Below are 15998 nucleotides of genomic sequence, written 5' to 3'. Positions count from 1 at the left end.
TCTGTTCTTCCCGCAGAGACAAGCGGGACTTTGTATCAGCAGGGGCGGCTGCTGGAGTTGCTGCAGCTTTTGGGGCCCCCATCGGGGGCACCCTCTTCAGTCTGGAAGAGGGCTCGTCCTTCTGGAACCAGGGGCTCACGTGGAAAGTGGTAAGGAGGACTTTTAGTGAAAGCACCTCCTAAACTTAGCCACCCCCTCTCCCCAAAACTAAACTGGACATTTCTGACTCGGTACGGTCACCTGTCATTTTGATGAGACCAGGAGGGTTGACTTTATTAGAAATTCCTTTGCTCTGGACCCATAACCTCCAAACCATGGACATTTCTGTACGTTTCATATCAAGGCCCCCCCATCTGCACATCAAACTGCCATTGTCCTCCCTTGATGAACCATCTGGCCTAAAAACGGGAGACCGGCTAGGGTCAGAGGCAGGCCGTGGCGGAGGCTGAACTTGAACCCTACCTGGCCTCCTCCCTCAGACTAGCATGTTCCTCGTCTTGTAGTTACCGTTCCTTTTTGGGCACATGATCTAGTCCACAACAGGCTCTAAATAAAGAGGCTCTCACAGTAGGCCATTGAATACACACTTCTCACAGCCCGATTCACAGTTTTCGCACCCGAGGAGTGCTCACTGCAGTGGCTACCAGGTCTCTGTGTCCAGACCTGGACGTGTGGGTTTTTTCGGGGGGGGGGGGGGGGGGGGCAGTGGGTTTTCTGAGGCCGCACCCAGAAGGTAGGACTTGTCACTCCTGAGTGTTCTCCTGTTTGTCCCGTCTCCTAGCTCTTCTGTTCCATGTCTGCCACCTTCACCCTCAACTTCTTTCGTTCTGGGATTCAGTTTGGAAGTTGGGGTTCCTTCCAATTGCCCGGATTGTTGAACTTCGGCGAGTTTAAGGTATGTTTTGTCCTTTCTTCCATCGTTTTTTGGGGGTTCTGGTTTTTTGTTTGTTTTTACTTGACCCATGAAAATTGTTTTTAAAGTACCAGAGAGCAGTGGTCAGAAGGGTAGGCAGAGCTTCTAATGGGGTCTTTCTGCCCCGTGAGTCTCCTGTGCATGCTCAGTGCTCGGTGCGGGCAGGCTTCCAGCTCTGCTTTGGCTCTCGTAGATGGAAAGCAGATTCGCCTCTTATTTCTGTCTTCTCTGCTTCTGTCCCTTCCTGCTCTCATGGGCACTCTGGTTTTTCTTTCTCCCTCCCTTGCCCCTTCTCTCAGTGCTCTGACTCTGATAAAAAATGTCACCTCTGGACAGCTATGGATTTGGGTTTCTTCGTCGTGATGGGGGTCATTGGGGGCCTCCTGGGAGCCACATTCAACTGTCTGAACAAGAGGCTTGCAAAGTACCGTATGCGAAACGTGCACCCGAAACCTAAGCTCGTCAGGTACCTGCTTGCCTCCCGCAGCCTGCCGTGGCTCCCTGAGCTTCGTGTGGACCAGGCCGTCTCTCCCAAGGAAGGCGCTCATGGGAACGGACTCCACTTCTCCCGCCAGCTTTGATTTCGTGTCTGAGACTAAAAATGGAGACAGGGTCGTGGATCTCCTCTATTTGTCAGACGGGCCAAAAGGCTGAGTCTGAGCTTAATTTACATCAGAGGTGCTGGTTGCCTTCCAGCCACAAAGTCAGAAGGGTCGATGAGACTCTTGACCTAAAATGGAAGGCCATTTTGTTCCTCAGAGAGAGGTGCTGTGGTAATGTAGCAGCCCACGTTCCTGGCTACCCACTGTTGACGAACGAGTTGCTAGAATAGAGCAAGTCGCTGACAAGCTCTGCACGTGTCCTGACTGACTCGGGGCTGCTGGTTGCATGCTCTTTGGGGCAGTGAGGGTTAGAGCAGACAGGGTTGTGTTTTTTAGTTCCCGAGGCTGGGGTGTCTTTTTTTATCTTGTAGTAACCGCTGTGCTTTGCTTCCTAGAGTCTTAGAGAGCCTCTTGGTGTCTGTGGTAAGCACCGTGGTGGTGTTTATGGCCTCGATGGTATTAGGAGAATGCCGACAGATGTCTGCTTCGGGTCAAATCGGTAATGACTCATCCCAGCTCCAGGTAACCCTGTGCACCTGCTGCCTGTGTCCTACACCCCCAAAGAGGAGGAATCCAGAAATGTGTGACTTGCCTCTGCTGAGAGCTAATAGGTGTGTTTGTTTGTTGCTCCACACCTTTATCAGATTGCTAAGAGCTAGAGGAATCCGTAGGAGCCTTTTCCCGGAAAAGAGAGTGTGCATGCTCTTTTCCACTTTTGTGAAGAGTCACGGCCATCATAGAGGGGAGCTTCTCTCTCTTTTTGTTGAACAAAATTAACTGGAGACAAGCTCAGGAAGCCAACCGTTGCTTGTTCGATGAGCCCCAGTTTACTCTTCTACCTCTTCAACCCTGAAAGGTGCCCACCAGCCTCACCCTCATGATTATGAGCATCACCCTTAAGACTGGGAGAAAGGAGTGTCTGCCTCAGGGTGATCTGCGATCTGGCTCTTTTGGCATTTCCTGGTTCTTTCTTCCTGGGTTTAGGTCATTTACTGCCTTATGTTCTTTTTCTGTTTCTCCTTCTTGCTTCTTAGGAGTGTGTAGTATTTTCTAGAACCTTTCCCTGAAAGAGCAGGGTCAGTGAGGGAGGCATTGGAGCTTACTCTGCCCTGCAATTTTTTGGTCCAAGCCAGTGGGTCTGAGAGCTGCATGTGGTCAGCCAGATGCATGGTTCTGGCCTCTAGGGTAGAGGCTCGGGAGTGTTCCCTAAGTATCCGACCTTCTTTTTTTTTTTTTTAAGATTTTATTCATTTGACAGAGAGAGAGACAGCGAGATAGGGAACACAAGTAGGGGGGGAGTGGGAGAGGGAAAAGGAGGCTTCCCGCCGAGCAGGGAGCCCGATCCCAGGACCCTGGGATCATGACCTGAGCCGAAGGCAGACGCTTAACGACTGAGCCACCCAGGCACCCCAGTACCCTACCTTCTTGCTGCTCCTGAGTAGCTGCTCACATCCCTCAGGGTTGTTGGGAGCTTTGTCTTGGATGGCTGCCCCTTTGGCATCCCCAGCAACGTCCATGAACAGCAGCATGGGTTAGATCAGGGCTTGGCAAACTGCGGCCTGTGGGCCGGATTTGGCCTTTGGCATCTACTTGTTTTTGTGTGGCCCCCGAGCTAAAAATGGTTTTCACCTTTTTAAAGAGTGTTTAAGAAAAAAAAAGAAGAAGAAGAAGAATGTGCAACAGAGACTCTGTGTGGCCTACAAAGTCTAAAATACTTACTATGTGGCTCTTTATATCCACCAACCCCTGTTACTCGTTAGTCCCGAGGCTACCTCCTTACCAGACCAGTATTTTCCAAACACGTCCTGTGGAACACTGATACATATGATTCACAAACAAATGGAAAAGAATCCTGTGGTCTAACGGGTTAGCCAGAATTAAATGAGTTGCTCTAAGACAGGACTGCGTAGGACGTCTACAATTCCGTCAGTGTCATGGGTGTTTGGACGTTTATCGTGTGCTAGCTATTCCAGTAAGCACCGCACGGACATGACTTCATTGAGTCCTTGCCCCCGCCATGTTGGCTGGTATCATTATCCCCATTTTACAGGGGAGAAAACGGAGACAAAGTGAGGTCTTTTTTTTTTTTAAGATTTTATTTATTTATTTGAGAGAGAGAGAAAGTGAGAGAGCAGCAGAGAGAGAGGGAGAAGCAGGCTCCCCCTCCCCCCGTAGGGAGCCCGACGATGCAGGGCTTGATCCCAGGACCCCAAGATTGTGACCTGAGCTGAAGGCAAACACGTAACCCACTAAGCTACCCAGGCGCCCCACGAAGTGAGGTCTTGACCACGATCTCTCAGTGGTATACACCATGAGCTCGGCATTACTCATTTCACAGGTGAGGCTTCCAGGATGAGCTGCCGCTCCCACAGTCGCTGGAGCGGGGCAGAGTCAGAGGCCAGTCTGTCTGATGCAGGAGCCTCTGCTCTGCCCTCAGCTGGTTCTCTGATCTCCAGCAAGGCTGCGATGCATCTCAGCACATTAGACTGCAGGACTCTTTCCAGGGAGGCCTCAGGACCGGGGTTCCTCCCGACATAGTTTGGGAAACACTGCATGCGTGGATCGTTTCGTGGTCGCCCCGTTCCTGAGCCACACACATTTCTCGTTGGGCAGCCCCTCCCTGCCAGGTTCCGCCAGGAGGGGGCACTGCCCCGCTTCCCGTGGCGGTCCTCCTCCGCACTTCACAGTGCGTGGGGCTCTCGGGCCAGGCTTCCAGCAGTATCACTTACAACGTGAGCACCACGAGAGGAAGCAGAGCCGGATCCACGGTGAATTTCATTGTTGTAACTCAAGAGCCCTCGTCCCGATTCTTTCATTCTCGAAGCGTAAGGAATACAGTATCACGGTTGGCTGCTCTTGGCTAGAGATCGATTTTTTGCCACCTGTTTCATTTCCGGGTAAAGCTTACAAGCCAGACTTTCTCGACCCCACTGGAGACCTCCCGCTCCAAGACTTTGAGCGCCCTGATCAGGTATAATGACTTCGTAATGACCTCGTACTGACTCTCCAATTCTTGTGTCTTAGGTCACATCAGAAGATGTCAACTCAAGTACCAAGACCTTTTTTTGTCCCAACGAGACCTACAACGACATGGCCACACTCTTCTTCAATCCCCAGGAGTCTGCCATCCTTCAGCTTTTCCACCAGGATAGTGAGTATCTGTGAGCCTGCCCGTTCTTAGGTGATTGATTTTTTTTTTTTTCCTGTAGGGAACATGATGTTTCCTCTGCCCCTGCTGTTGGCCCACAGACACAGCCAGGCTTACCCTCAATTCTGAGCAAAATAGGAGTTTTCCTTTGTACTAGCAACCCAGACAAGGCTGGAGTCTCTGCCTCCAGTGTTAGAGGTGAACTGGTTGGGGTGTGGAAGGACCTGGAAGGGGCCAGAGCAGCCCGGCGGGCCTTGGTGGCGTCTGGTCATGGGACTCAGGTGGGTTCTTGCCTCGCAGGTACCTTTAGCCCCATCACTCTGGCCTTGTTCTTCGCCCTCTATTTCCTGCTTGCATGTTGGACCTATGGCATTTCAGTTCCAAGTGGCCTTTTTGTGCCTTCCCTGCTGTGTGGAGCTGCTTTTGGACGTTTAGTTGCCAATGTCCTTAAAAGGTAAGTGTGCGCGTGTGAGTGTGCCCGGGTGTGCGTGGGCACAAGTGTGCGAACCTTGTGATTCCAAGCCATAGTCTCCGCTTCTTTCTTGCCCAGCTACATCGGCCTGGGCCACATCTACTCGGGGACCTTTGCCCTAATCGGTGCCGCAGCTTTCCTGGGCGGTGTCGTCCGCATGACCATCAGTCTCACGGTCATCCTCATTGAGTCTACCAACGAGATTACTTACGGGCTCCCCATTATGATCACTCTGATGGTGAGTGCTCCCCTTCCAGGCCTGTCCGAGGTGCAGGGCCAAGTTCACCCCCCCAGCAGCCTTTTTTCAAGTCTTTGTTTTGTGTCTCAGGTGGCCAAATGGACAGGGGACTTTTTCAACAAGGGCATTTATGATATCCACGTGGGCTTGCGAGGTGTGCCGCTCCTGGAATGGGAGACGGAGGCAGAAATGGACAAGTGAGACCATCACTTCCATCTGTTCTAGTTTCAGAGTTTATGACCTCGGGCCCGGGGGGTGTGTGCATCAGAGTGGGAAGTGGTGATTAAGATTCTGGGGTGGGAGTCCAGTGAACCGGTAGATAACTCCCGGAAACAGCTGGGTGTGTCTGGGAGCTGGGGGGTGGAGGCCGGCGGCTGCTGCGTGGTTTGATGTAGCTCCTGTGGCCTTCTGGTTGGACCTGACAGGAGGTCTCGATCAGGTCTGTGTTAGGACTGCACGTTTCCGCTAAGGGTCTGCTAAGCCCCGTGAGTGAGGACCAGCCTGCCTAACACATGGCCCGTGAAGTGTCATGCCATCAGCAGGGATTATTCTAGGCATAATCGCTGATTTATCCATCAGCCTGCAAATGGTTTGGGCCTTCTGTGTCCAGGGACCCCACGAGGCCTTTATGGTCCAACAGAGGGATCAGCAAACTTCTGTAAAGGGGCGGATAGTTAATATTTGCAGCTTTGCCGGCCATGTGGTCTCCGTTACAACTAGCTATAGATATTATGTAAATGAGCGGGAGAGGCCAGATTTGGCCTGGCACCTGCAGTTGCCACCTGGTTTAAAGGAACAGCCCATACTTTTTTTTTTTTTTTTTTTAATTCTAGTAGTACCATTAACAATTCAGTGATGATATGAGGAATGTGCCATGGAGGGCTGAGGAGGGGATGGCTATTCACCTGGGCAAGTAGGTGGGGTTTGTGGTAAGGGGACATCTTGTATTGAGCTGAGGAAAGGCCCACCAGTTTGGCAGAGCAGGGAAGGGCGTTCCAGGCATGGGGAAGGGCATTTGCACAAGGATAGAAGTACAGACGAACGTGTGTGTTCAAAGAAACGCTAGAGCTGGCTCAGAGGAGGGAGCCCGGCGGTCCGGGCCGTGCAGCAGATCCAGGGCTCACTCCTGGGATACTGCGGGCTCTCTTGTGAGGCAGGACCACTTTCCTCCCTCCCCCAGACTGAGAGCCAGTGACATCATGGAGCCCAACCTGACCTACGTCTACCCGCACACCCGCATCCAGTCTCTGGTCAGCATCCTGCGCACCACGGTCCACCATGCCTTCCCGGTGGTCACGGAGAACCGGGGCAACGAGAAGGAGTTCATGAAGGGCAACCAGCTCATCAGTAACAACATCAAATTCAAGGTACAGCAGCCCGAGAGGAATGGTGGGCGAGAAATAAGCAGTTCCTTGACGCACACGCTGATCTGGCACCTGCCACACCCCATAGATGGGGGCGCTGGTTGGCTCTCAGGGAGAATCCACCTCTTCATTATGTGCGCCAGCAAGTGTAGACGTGATAGCGAGTGTGGACGTCATTAGGCCGTCAGGACATGTGTCCGTTGTCACCCCAGCAAGCGTGCAGATGGATTTTTTGTTTTAATCGGCATTATTTATGGTGTGTAAGTGGTATCAGGAGGTTTCTAGAGTTGCCTGTGACAGAAGTAGACTTCGGCCTACCTAAGAAAAAGAAATCGGCTGGAAGCTGCAGGACCGACAGGGGAGCTGGAGGACCAGAGGCCTCCCGCCGGGCGTGCAGGCGGCTCGCAGACACCCTGGAGGGTGTGGGGAGGACGGGCACCAGCCCTTGCTCCTGAGTCGAAATCCAGGCAGAGGGAGAGGCCCTCACTCAGGCCATAAGCCCCCTGGCTCTGGGGGCTGGGGCACGTCCATTGTCAGTCCCACCACGACGTGACGTAGGAGAGGGGTTCACCCTGGAGAGTTAAAGTGCTGTTCCCAAACCAAAGGAGTAGGGAAGTTGGGCTGGCAGAAACCGCGGGTTCCAGAGGCTCAGAGAGACTCCCTTCAACCCCAAGCCCCTGAGCCACTCCGAAGATGCCTTGCACTTCCTATGTCAGCACGTGCTTGTCGCCACTGTCACCCGAATCTTTAAGCTGCGTAGCTGCCGTGGTGGTGTGCCCGGGCCAGCAACCCATGGCCTGCCCGGTAGAAACCTCTGTCCCCATCACCCCTCCCCACGCACAGAAATCCAGCATCCTGACCCGGGCTGGCGAGCAACGCCGACGGAGCCAGTCCATGAAGTCGTACCCGTCGAGTGAGCTGCGAAACGTGTGTGATGAGCACCTCCCCTCCGAGGAGCCGGCCGAGAAGGAGGACCTCCTGCAGCAGATGCTGGAGCGAAGGTGAGAGCACAGCCCCCCGCCGCGCGCACCCCCGCCCGCAGGGGCTCACGAAGGGGCTCACGAAGGGCCAGCGCGCTGCTCGGAGGCAGCTCCCGAGCTTCTGGGGGATTTGGGGAGTTGGTTGGGGCCGTGGGGGGGGAAGCAAGATGCAATCCTGCTGAGGGTATGCTAGGCAGCATCTGGTTTTTATGTAACAGATACACTCCCTACCCCAACCTATACCCTGACCAGTCCCCGAGCGAAGACTGGACCATGGAGGAGCGCTTCCGCCCTCTGACCTTCCACGGCCTGATCCTGCGGTCACAGCTCGTCACCCTGCTCGTCCGAGGAGTTTGTTACTCAGAAAGTCAATCAGTGAGTCTCTGCTCTGCACCGGGATTCGGGAAGGCACGAGGGTGCTAGGAGCACAGTCCCTGTGCCTCGGGGCGGACGGGAGCTAGGACGTGGGGAGCCCTTGTGCCAGCGGGCGGCTGTCCTGCAGTGTGTGTAGCCCCACGGCTCCCTCTGCTGCTCTCAGCGCCTCTCGGGGCACTACGGTGGGGGGATGCCCCAGTCACCCTCTGCTCAGTCTGTGCACTGCCTCCTAAGTGTTCTTTCAGCCTGGAGACTTTTTTTTTTCTTTCTCTTTTTCTTTTATTTTTTTAAGATTTTATTTGCGAGCGAGCACACACGTGCGCAAGCACAGCAAGGGAGGAGCAGAGGGAGAGAGGGAGAAGCAGACTCCCCCGAGTCTGAGCAGGGAGCCTGATTCGGGGCTCCATCCCAGGACCCCGGGATCATGACCTGAGCCCAAGGCAGACGCTTAACTGACTGAGCCACCCAGGCGTCCCAAGCCTCTAGACTTTTAATATAGTTTCTACACTTTCTGGTATAAGTGAACTTTTTTACATGCTTTTTTTTTTTAAATGTTCTTCCTATTAATTCCCTTGTAATTTTTTTTTCCTTTCATTTGGTTTTTGTAGAGATAAGCAGGGGTGGGTGGGGTGTGTTGTTCAAAGTGGTCCCTATAGTGACCTGAAGACCCACTCGTCCCCACACACTTCACCCCCTTTAGAGGGAACCTGAAAAGGTTGCCCAAAGGCCTACTTTCCAAATGGACTCTCCTGGTTCAGCTCTTGGACGCGGAGGCCAGCCCTGCAGTCACTCATGGTCTTGCTGGCCTGTGGAAGAGCAGCTAGCATGGGGCGGGACAGGAAGGCCACAGGGGGAGGGGCTGGGGCTTGGAGGTGTGGTCGGTGGTGTGTGGGGCACAGGAGGGGTGATGTGGGCTAGGTTGCAGAGGCCTCGCCTTAAGGCAGAAAGTAGCTGGAGCTGAGCTGACCAAGTGCTGGAAGCTGGGTGCTGCTGAGCAGGCGGCTGGGGCGGGGGCGGGGGGGCAGTGTGTGGAGAGAGGAGTTACGGGCGAGCCATCAGGACAGAGCAGCGACCAGCACTGTGGCCACTGTGCCCAGCCTGAGAGCCATGGTGGCGGCCCAGGTGCCCCGTGAGGGCCGAGGGGAAATCCAGAAGATTTGTTACCGTCCCTCGGGATGCAGGGATGGTAACAAAGCTGCCGTGTCCAATTAATTGCCACAAACCGGGTGGCTGCAAACAACAGAAATCTCTTTTCACAATTCTCAAGGTCAGAGTACGAAGTCCACATGTCAGCAGGGCCTCGCTCTCTCGGGAGGATCGCTCCTTGCCTTCCTCGTTTGGGGGGCTACCAGCCATCCCTGGCACTCCCTGACCGTAGACAGGTCCCTCCAGCCTCTGCCTCCGTTGTCACATGGCCTTCTCCCTCTGTGTCCTCCCCTCTTCTTAGAAGGACACAGTCATTGGACTGACAGCCCACCTTAGTGTAGTCTGACGTCATCTGAACTTGCCTATGTCTCCAGAGACCCTGTTTCCCACATGGCCGCATGCACAGGTGCAGGGGCTAGGACTCAGACACGTCTTTTGAGGAACACACGTCAACCTGAGACCTATTAGTTCTTCTCCCATTTAGACTCCGGGACAAGCCATGTCCATTTTACAGACGAGGAGAAGCAGGATCAAAGAGATTAGGAGACTCGCCGAGGGGGGCACAGCGAGGCCTGGCTGGGAACTGGCGTCAGACGACAGGGGTCTCACGACAGAGCCCCCAGTTCTACACTGCCTCACGCTGGGTGGGGCCGTAGCCAGCGGTGTGGACGTGGAGGGGGAGGGGCTCTCCGTGTGCCCCTGCTGCTTGCCGTGCTGGGTGCAAGGACCTGTCTCGCTTGGGATTGCAGAGCGCCAGCCAGCCGCGCCTTTCCTACGCTGAGATGGCTGAGGATTACCCGCGGTACCCCGACATCCACGACCTGGACCTGACACTGCTAAACCCGCGCATGATTGTGGTGAGCAGGGCTGTCCCTTTGGGGCAGGGCCCCTGGAGAGGAGCCGGCCGCTGCTCGTCCGTGCGTTCGCGCCTCATCCCGGGTAGGGCGCAGGTGGCCAGAGGTGACTTGTGTTCTCTTCTCTGCAGGATGTCACCCCGTACATGAACCCTGCGCCCTTTACTGTTTCACCTAACACCCACGTCTCCCAAGTCTTCAACCTGTTCAGAACGATGGGCCTGCGGCACCTGCCCGTGGTGAACGCCGTGGGAGAGGTGAGTCTGACTTCCCACTGTGCCCGCAGCCACGCCTGCCTTCCAGAAAGGACCCTGCCCCCGCTGCGTGTGAGTCAGGGCTTCCCAACCAGCAGGGTTTCTCGGACCAAAAGCTTTTCTGCCCCCTCTGCCTCCTGTGTGTTTCTGACGTACACTCTCCACTCGGCCGGCAGGTGTCGCCAGGGTCACAGCTGCTGCGGAAGAGCGTAGGGCAGGCGTCCCCAGTGTTCCTCTCCTTCACCCTCCATCAGGCCTGCGCCTCCTGGAGGCGGGGTCCGCTCCCCACCCACGCTGGGCATTTATGACGTTAAATGAGAGAATTTCAAGCAAAATGCTTAGAGAGTTTTAAAAGATCCAACTACGTACAACTAGTAATCAGTGCTGCAGACTTGCCTGGTTTTCTTTTTTCTTAGAACTCCATTGTTTTTCTCATTACACAGTTATCGTGTGGTTGTTTAAAAAAAAAAAGAAAAGAAAATATAGAGAAGCAGAATACAAACAAAAAATAAATACCAGCCCCTAGCTCCTTTGTCTTTTTTCCTCTGCATCTACAAGTGGAGATTTTACGTGTCCCGTCTTTTTTTTTTTTTAAGATTTTATTTACCTGACAGACACAGCGAGAGAGGGAACACAAGCAGGGGGAGTGGGAGAGGGAGAAGCAGGCTTCCTGTGGAGCAGGGAGCCTGATGCGGGGCTCGATCCCAGGACCCCGGGATCATGACCTGAGCCGAAGGCAGATGCCCAGCGACTGAGCCCCCGAGGCACCCTGTCACGTGTCCAGTCTTAATGAGGGCGTTGTCACCACCTGTACTAACACCCTCGTGGTGTGTGTGACCTGTAGGAGATGCCTTTCTGTGGCAGGAAACGTTCGCTTACGGTATTTTAACGGGCTCGACGGCATCCCACTGGCCGGCTGTCCACTGACTTATCCAGCCGTCCTCTGTAGGGGGACATGTAACTAAACATCACTGCCGTGATCATCCTCTTGAGGCTTTTGCTGTTTGTTACCAAGTCGCCCTCCAGGAAGTGAAACCTCTCAAGACAGGGACCTCCGGCAGAACGCTGGCCCGGCCCGGCCTGCTCTTCTGTGGGCGTAGTTACAGTGGGTCCAGCTGTGTTCCTTGAAACACAAGCACACGGGAGGTTCGAATACAGTTTCTGGTGCTCAGCACCCGCGTCACTAAGACATGAGCGGCGGCGGCTGCAACAGTTGTGAAGACCTCTGATTTCCACAGCGTCCCTCCCTTCTGACCCCATCTGCCTGGAGATGGCATCAGATCCCGCACATTAAGGGTTCAGCCCCACAAGACAGCCCCCCCCCGCCTCTTCGGATGCCAATCAAAAGTCCAGGTTGTCACCTGGGGTTCTGGCCAGGTGCCTGTAAATTGGAGGTTCCCATGATCTGCTTCTGGAACTCAGGAAAACAGTTTACTTACCAGCTGATCGGTGTACCATGAAAGGATGTGACCCAGGAACGGCCAGATGGAAGAGATGCAGGGGCAGGTGTGTGGGAAGGGGTGCCAGGCTTCCACACCTTCTCTGGCACACTGCCCTCCTGGCACCTTCCGTGTTCACCAGTGTGGAGGCTCCCCACACCCCACAGTTCAGGAACTTTGTTGATGGCTTCATTGTGTACGTCTGCGGGATTGATCACATCATGGCCATGGGTGATTGATTCAACCTCCGGCCCTTCCCCGCCCACAGATGGGGGTTGGGGCTGGAAGAGCCAGTCCTCTAGCCACATGGTTGGTTGCCCTGGCAACTAGCTTCCATTCTTAGGGACTTTCTAAAAGTTTATCATTCACATAAACTCAGGTATAGTTGAAAGGGGCTCATTATGAATGGTAAAGGACACCGTTCTTACTCGTCACTTAATTCCCAGAGTTTTTAGAGCTTGTGCAGGAACTAGGATGAAGACCAAACACGTATTTCCTGTTATAAGTCGCTGTATCACAAGGACTCAGGTAGTGCCAAGAGATGGTATTTATGAGCCGCAGTGGGGTCGCGGGGTCTCGGCTGCTCGGGAACCGGCATTGGGCTGCGTCTCTTGCGTGCATGCTTGAAGCAAGTGGCGGGTGATGGGAACTGAGAAGGCTAGTGAGCGTGTGCCCTGTTGAAAAAGACATTCAAATTCAGAGTTTAGCTGGCCTGACTAAAATTTCTCTTGGAGCTGAATTTGTCCCATTGGCCTCCAGGTGACGAGCCCTAGTTACCTGTTGATCTCCTTGTCATCTGGAGACTGGGTAGCCTTGAAGTGCGGAGCGTAGCCAGCTTGATACGTCTGTCCCAGCGCTCTGTGGGACGGGCCTCTGTCGCCTCTGCTTACAGTGCCTCTCAGGGCCAGCCCTGTCCGCTCCCAGTCCTGCCCCAGCGGGTTTGCTCTGCAGGTGACGGCGGTCTTTTTCTCCTTGTCCTAGATCGTTGGGATCATCACTCGACACAACCTGATCTACGAGTTCCTGCAGGCCCGGCTGCGGCAGCACTACCAGACCATCTGACGGCCCAGCGCGGCCCCGCTGCCACACGCCAGCCTGCCCTGTCCCGGAGCTGCCCAGGGAGGCGGCTCACTCGTGCTCCATCGCCACGGCCGGCTGGGGCTGTTCCAGGACACGGAAGATTCCCACTCACCCACTCGCTCAGAAGCCTCCAGTCATCGAACACTTCGCCGGTCAGCCGTCCTGGGGATGGTGTTGAACCGCGAGAGCCTGGGCCTGTCTGACTTTCTCAGCAAGTATCTTCCTGTTTCCTGCTCCCCGCTCTCCTGCCGTCCAGCATGGGCCCCGGCCCCAGGCCCCTCCACCCCACGCGTGCCAGGACCAGAGGGGGCGTCAGGCCTCGGCCACCGGGGAGTGACGCCCAGAGCAGTTTTCCTGCCCCCTCCTGCTGCTCTCCTACGGAACCCAACTGTTGCCTTCAGCGGTAACAGGAGGGGCTTTGGCCAAGGCAGGTGCTGGGGCTAAGGCCAGCTGCAAAATGCAGCGAATTACCAAATTCAGGGACTGAGCCCCTGAGCTCACCCATGTTTCAGGGGGGCCCTCCTGCGTCGGGACTCTGGACAGGCGCACCGGTTCATTTGAAGGGAAACACGGCTTCCTGGGGGAGCTGCTGCTCTGGGCTTGCCCCCGTGGTCACAGCCTCCTCGGAAGCACCACCCTCCAGAAGCACAAGTCCCACGGACCGTCCCTGAAGGAGAAGCCTGACGAGACGCTCCGACTTACAGCCACCCTAGTCTTTAGCATTTCGGCTTCTCTCCTGGTGACTTGTGTTTTCCATGGTCCGTCCCTCGTTCCTCCCCTCTGCACTGAGTTACTGACTTCCCGTGAGTTCTTACACGTGTCTTCCTGGTGAGGCAGCCACAGCCCAGGTGTCCCCCCCCCACCATTAGCTAAAAGCAGGGCACCCCGTGATAAAACTGCTCGACCCAACTCTGGGGAATGGTACAGTTACCTCTGAGATGGATAGAAGCCAGTCCTGGGCCAGTGAACACTCCAGGCACGGGATGTGGCCAAGAAGCCAGGGTTAGGACAGCGCAGATGGGTTATTCCAGGAGGAGGGCGTGTCCCCGTCACACGCCTGTCTCACTCCCCTGCTGCTGCTAGCCATCCCCAGCCCACTGAGGGGCCCAGACATGGAAACTGTGCTGCCAGGGGGCTGGGTTGGGAGGGACACCCACCAGCACGTGCCCCAAGGCCCGAGCATGAACCCCGGGAAGGAAGCCTCTCTGTCTCTCCAGGCTGGGGGGCCCTCTCTGACCAGGCCCCCAAAGTGAACACTTGGTGTTGGGTATTTTGCACTTACTTTCCTCCTAACCTCTGCTCTCCCCCTACTTGCATCCACACCCTAGGCCCGTCGCTATGCAGCCCTGTGACAGATGCGCTTTGGGACTCAAGATGGCATTCATTTGCATTTAAGCTTATGTTGGGTTTTTGTGTGTGTGAACCGTGGCAGTTCCCCAAGAGCATGGCCTGCCCTCGACAACGCCGTCCTCTTACCCTCTGCCTCCGGGCTGACGTCTGTTGCCAGGACTGCCATGCAGCCTGGGGGTGGGCGCCTGTCTCGGCATGGCCGGCCCAGGTCCTGTGCTCAGCACGCTCTGCTCCCCTAAGTGAGGGGGTTGCTTCAGGATCTTTTCCACCTGACTGTGGCCCCCCACACACTCCATCCTTCCTATTTTCTTATCTCTTTGACCAAAAATACTTTGACTTCTAAATGTTTCAGCTTCCTTGGATGCATTTGACTTGTGAAATGTGGAGGGGACCCCCAATAAGTCGTTGGGGAAATCACAAGGACCAAAAAGGCAAACCCTTCTAAATGTGATTGTGTTCAGCCCGCTGCCACTTTATTTTAAGGCAGCCTTCAGAGCTTGGCCACATTATTGCTTCCTTTTATTACAAGGGACACCAGTTGCCCAAGTCAGGAGAATGTGGGGACCGCCCATCACAGAAACGGAATCCCCTCTTCCCACCCCTCAGTGAAATTGGCAGAACTAAGGTCCTACGGGGGGAGCCTCTGGCCTCCAGGGCTCTGGGGTCACCAGCTGCCTGCCTCGAGGCCGCCCTGGGCGATGGTGTTGGAATTTACCCCTTGTGCACATCCAGTCCCCAGATACTTCATTCCCACTGAATAGCCCTGAGGTGGCTGGCAGAACGCACACACCCCCTGCCCGTGAACTGACTGCACGGCGGCGAGGTCGCAGACACAGGCCTCTCTGGAAAGGCACGTTGCTTCTTGTCCTCCGCCGGTGTCTGCCCTTACCAGATAAGCCCAAAGACAACCACTGCCCCACTTGTAACAAATAACTGGAAGCCTCACTCTAATAGTTAGAAACCCACGTTGTCCACATCCCACCTGTTACCAGCCCCGTCGCCCCCTGGTGGTAGGGTACGTGCGTGCGCGTGCTTGCGTACCACACACACGCACACAAGCCAGAGGGGGCTCTGGGGGGCTAGAGACGGTTTGCTGTGTGCCTGCCGTCTCCCGCTTGGTGTTTCACGTTCCCCAGCCGAGGAGCCTGGGAGGTAGGGAGCCAGAGTCCCTCCCGGCCGTGGGACCTTGGCAGTCGGGAAGGATTTGCTCATGACCTTGTTTAACGAACGGTTCCTGGCTGGGATGGACGCTTGCTCGCTTGACCCAACCAACTATATGACGTTTCTGATGCAAAATTGTGTAGTGACACGACCGTCGGAAAGAAAGAAACCTCTGGAAAGGCCAGAAGCGCCGTCCCGGGCCCTGTAGCGTCGATGTGCAGTATTACCCCACGGCTCCTGAGCGTGGCAGGCTTCTTTCTGTTCAAACTGTTGGTTTAGATAGTAATACTAGCTACTTCTGTTGTGTACATACGTTGTATTTTTTTTAATTTGCAAAATTCTATTTTTATTTGAACTTTTGGAACTTGGAAGTTCTCATTGTAACCGTAACATGTCAGAATAAAGTGTCTTCATCTGTCTCCACAGTGCTTGCTGTACTGGGGTACGTGGTTTTCATTTTACTCTCGCTTTCTACTATGTAAAACTCGCAGAGCCAGAGAGTAGATTTACAGTCTCAGAGGTCTCCTTCCAAATCTTTGACTTCATTCCCAGAGGAATGCTACCGACTTAGTCCTTAGTAAAAATCACGAAGTTCCCGGTTTTCTGTCTCTCCTTTCAAATC

General features: G+C 54.8%; 1 protein-coding gene across 2 annotated transcripts in view; it reads left to right on the top strand.

Moving 5' to 3' along the window:
- Positions 1–15953, top strand: part of CLCN6 (chloride voltage-gated channel 6) — a 30357-nt gene extending 14404 nt beyond the window's left edge. Inside the window, exons 10-23 of one of the 2 annotated variants that reach the window (XM_032393475.1) lie at positions 17–149; positions 782–895; positions 1213–1379; positions 1911–2037; positions 4540–4666; positions 4964–5117; positions 5214–5373; positions 5464–5570; positions 6554–6740; positions 7581–7738; positions 7936–8092; positions 9988–10095; positions 10224–10349; positions 12767–15953. In XM_032393475.1, the coding sequence (XP_032249366.1) occupies positions 17–149; positions 782–895; positions 1213–1379; positions 1911–2037; positions 4540–4666; positions 4964–5117; positions 5214–5373; positions 5464–5570; positions 6554–6740; positions 7581–7738; positions 7936–8092; positions 9988–10095; positions 10224–10349; positions 12767–12847 (1906 nt within the window). In that variant the 3' untranslated portion in view covers positions 12848–15953. Of the gene's footprint in view, positions 1–16; positions 150–781; positions 896–1212; positions 1380–1910; positions 2038–4539; positions 4667–4963; positions 5118–5213; positions 5374–5463; positions 5571–6553; positions 6741–7580; positions 7739–7935; positions 8093–9987; positions 10096–10223; positions 10350–12766 lie in introns of those variants that run through there. The other variant, XR_004298003.1, reaches the window with a different exon arrangement.
- Positions 15954–15998: the final 45 nt, after the last annotated feature.

Source organism: Phoca vitulina, unplaced genomic scaffold, assembly GCF_004348235.1.
Source record: "Phoca vitulina isolate PV1807 unplaced genomic scaffold, GSC_HSeal_1.0 scaffold2, whole genome shotgun sequence".
NCBI classification, from domain to species: Eukaryota; Metazoa; Chordata; class Mammalia; order Carnivora; family Phocidae; genus Phoca; species Phoca vitulina.
The sequence above is the reverse complement of the archived record's forward strand: the minus strand, read 5'-3'. Positions and strand labels throughout refer to the sequence as shown.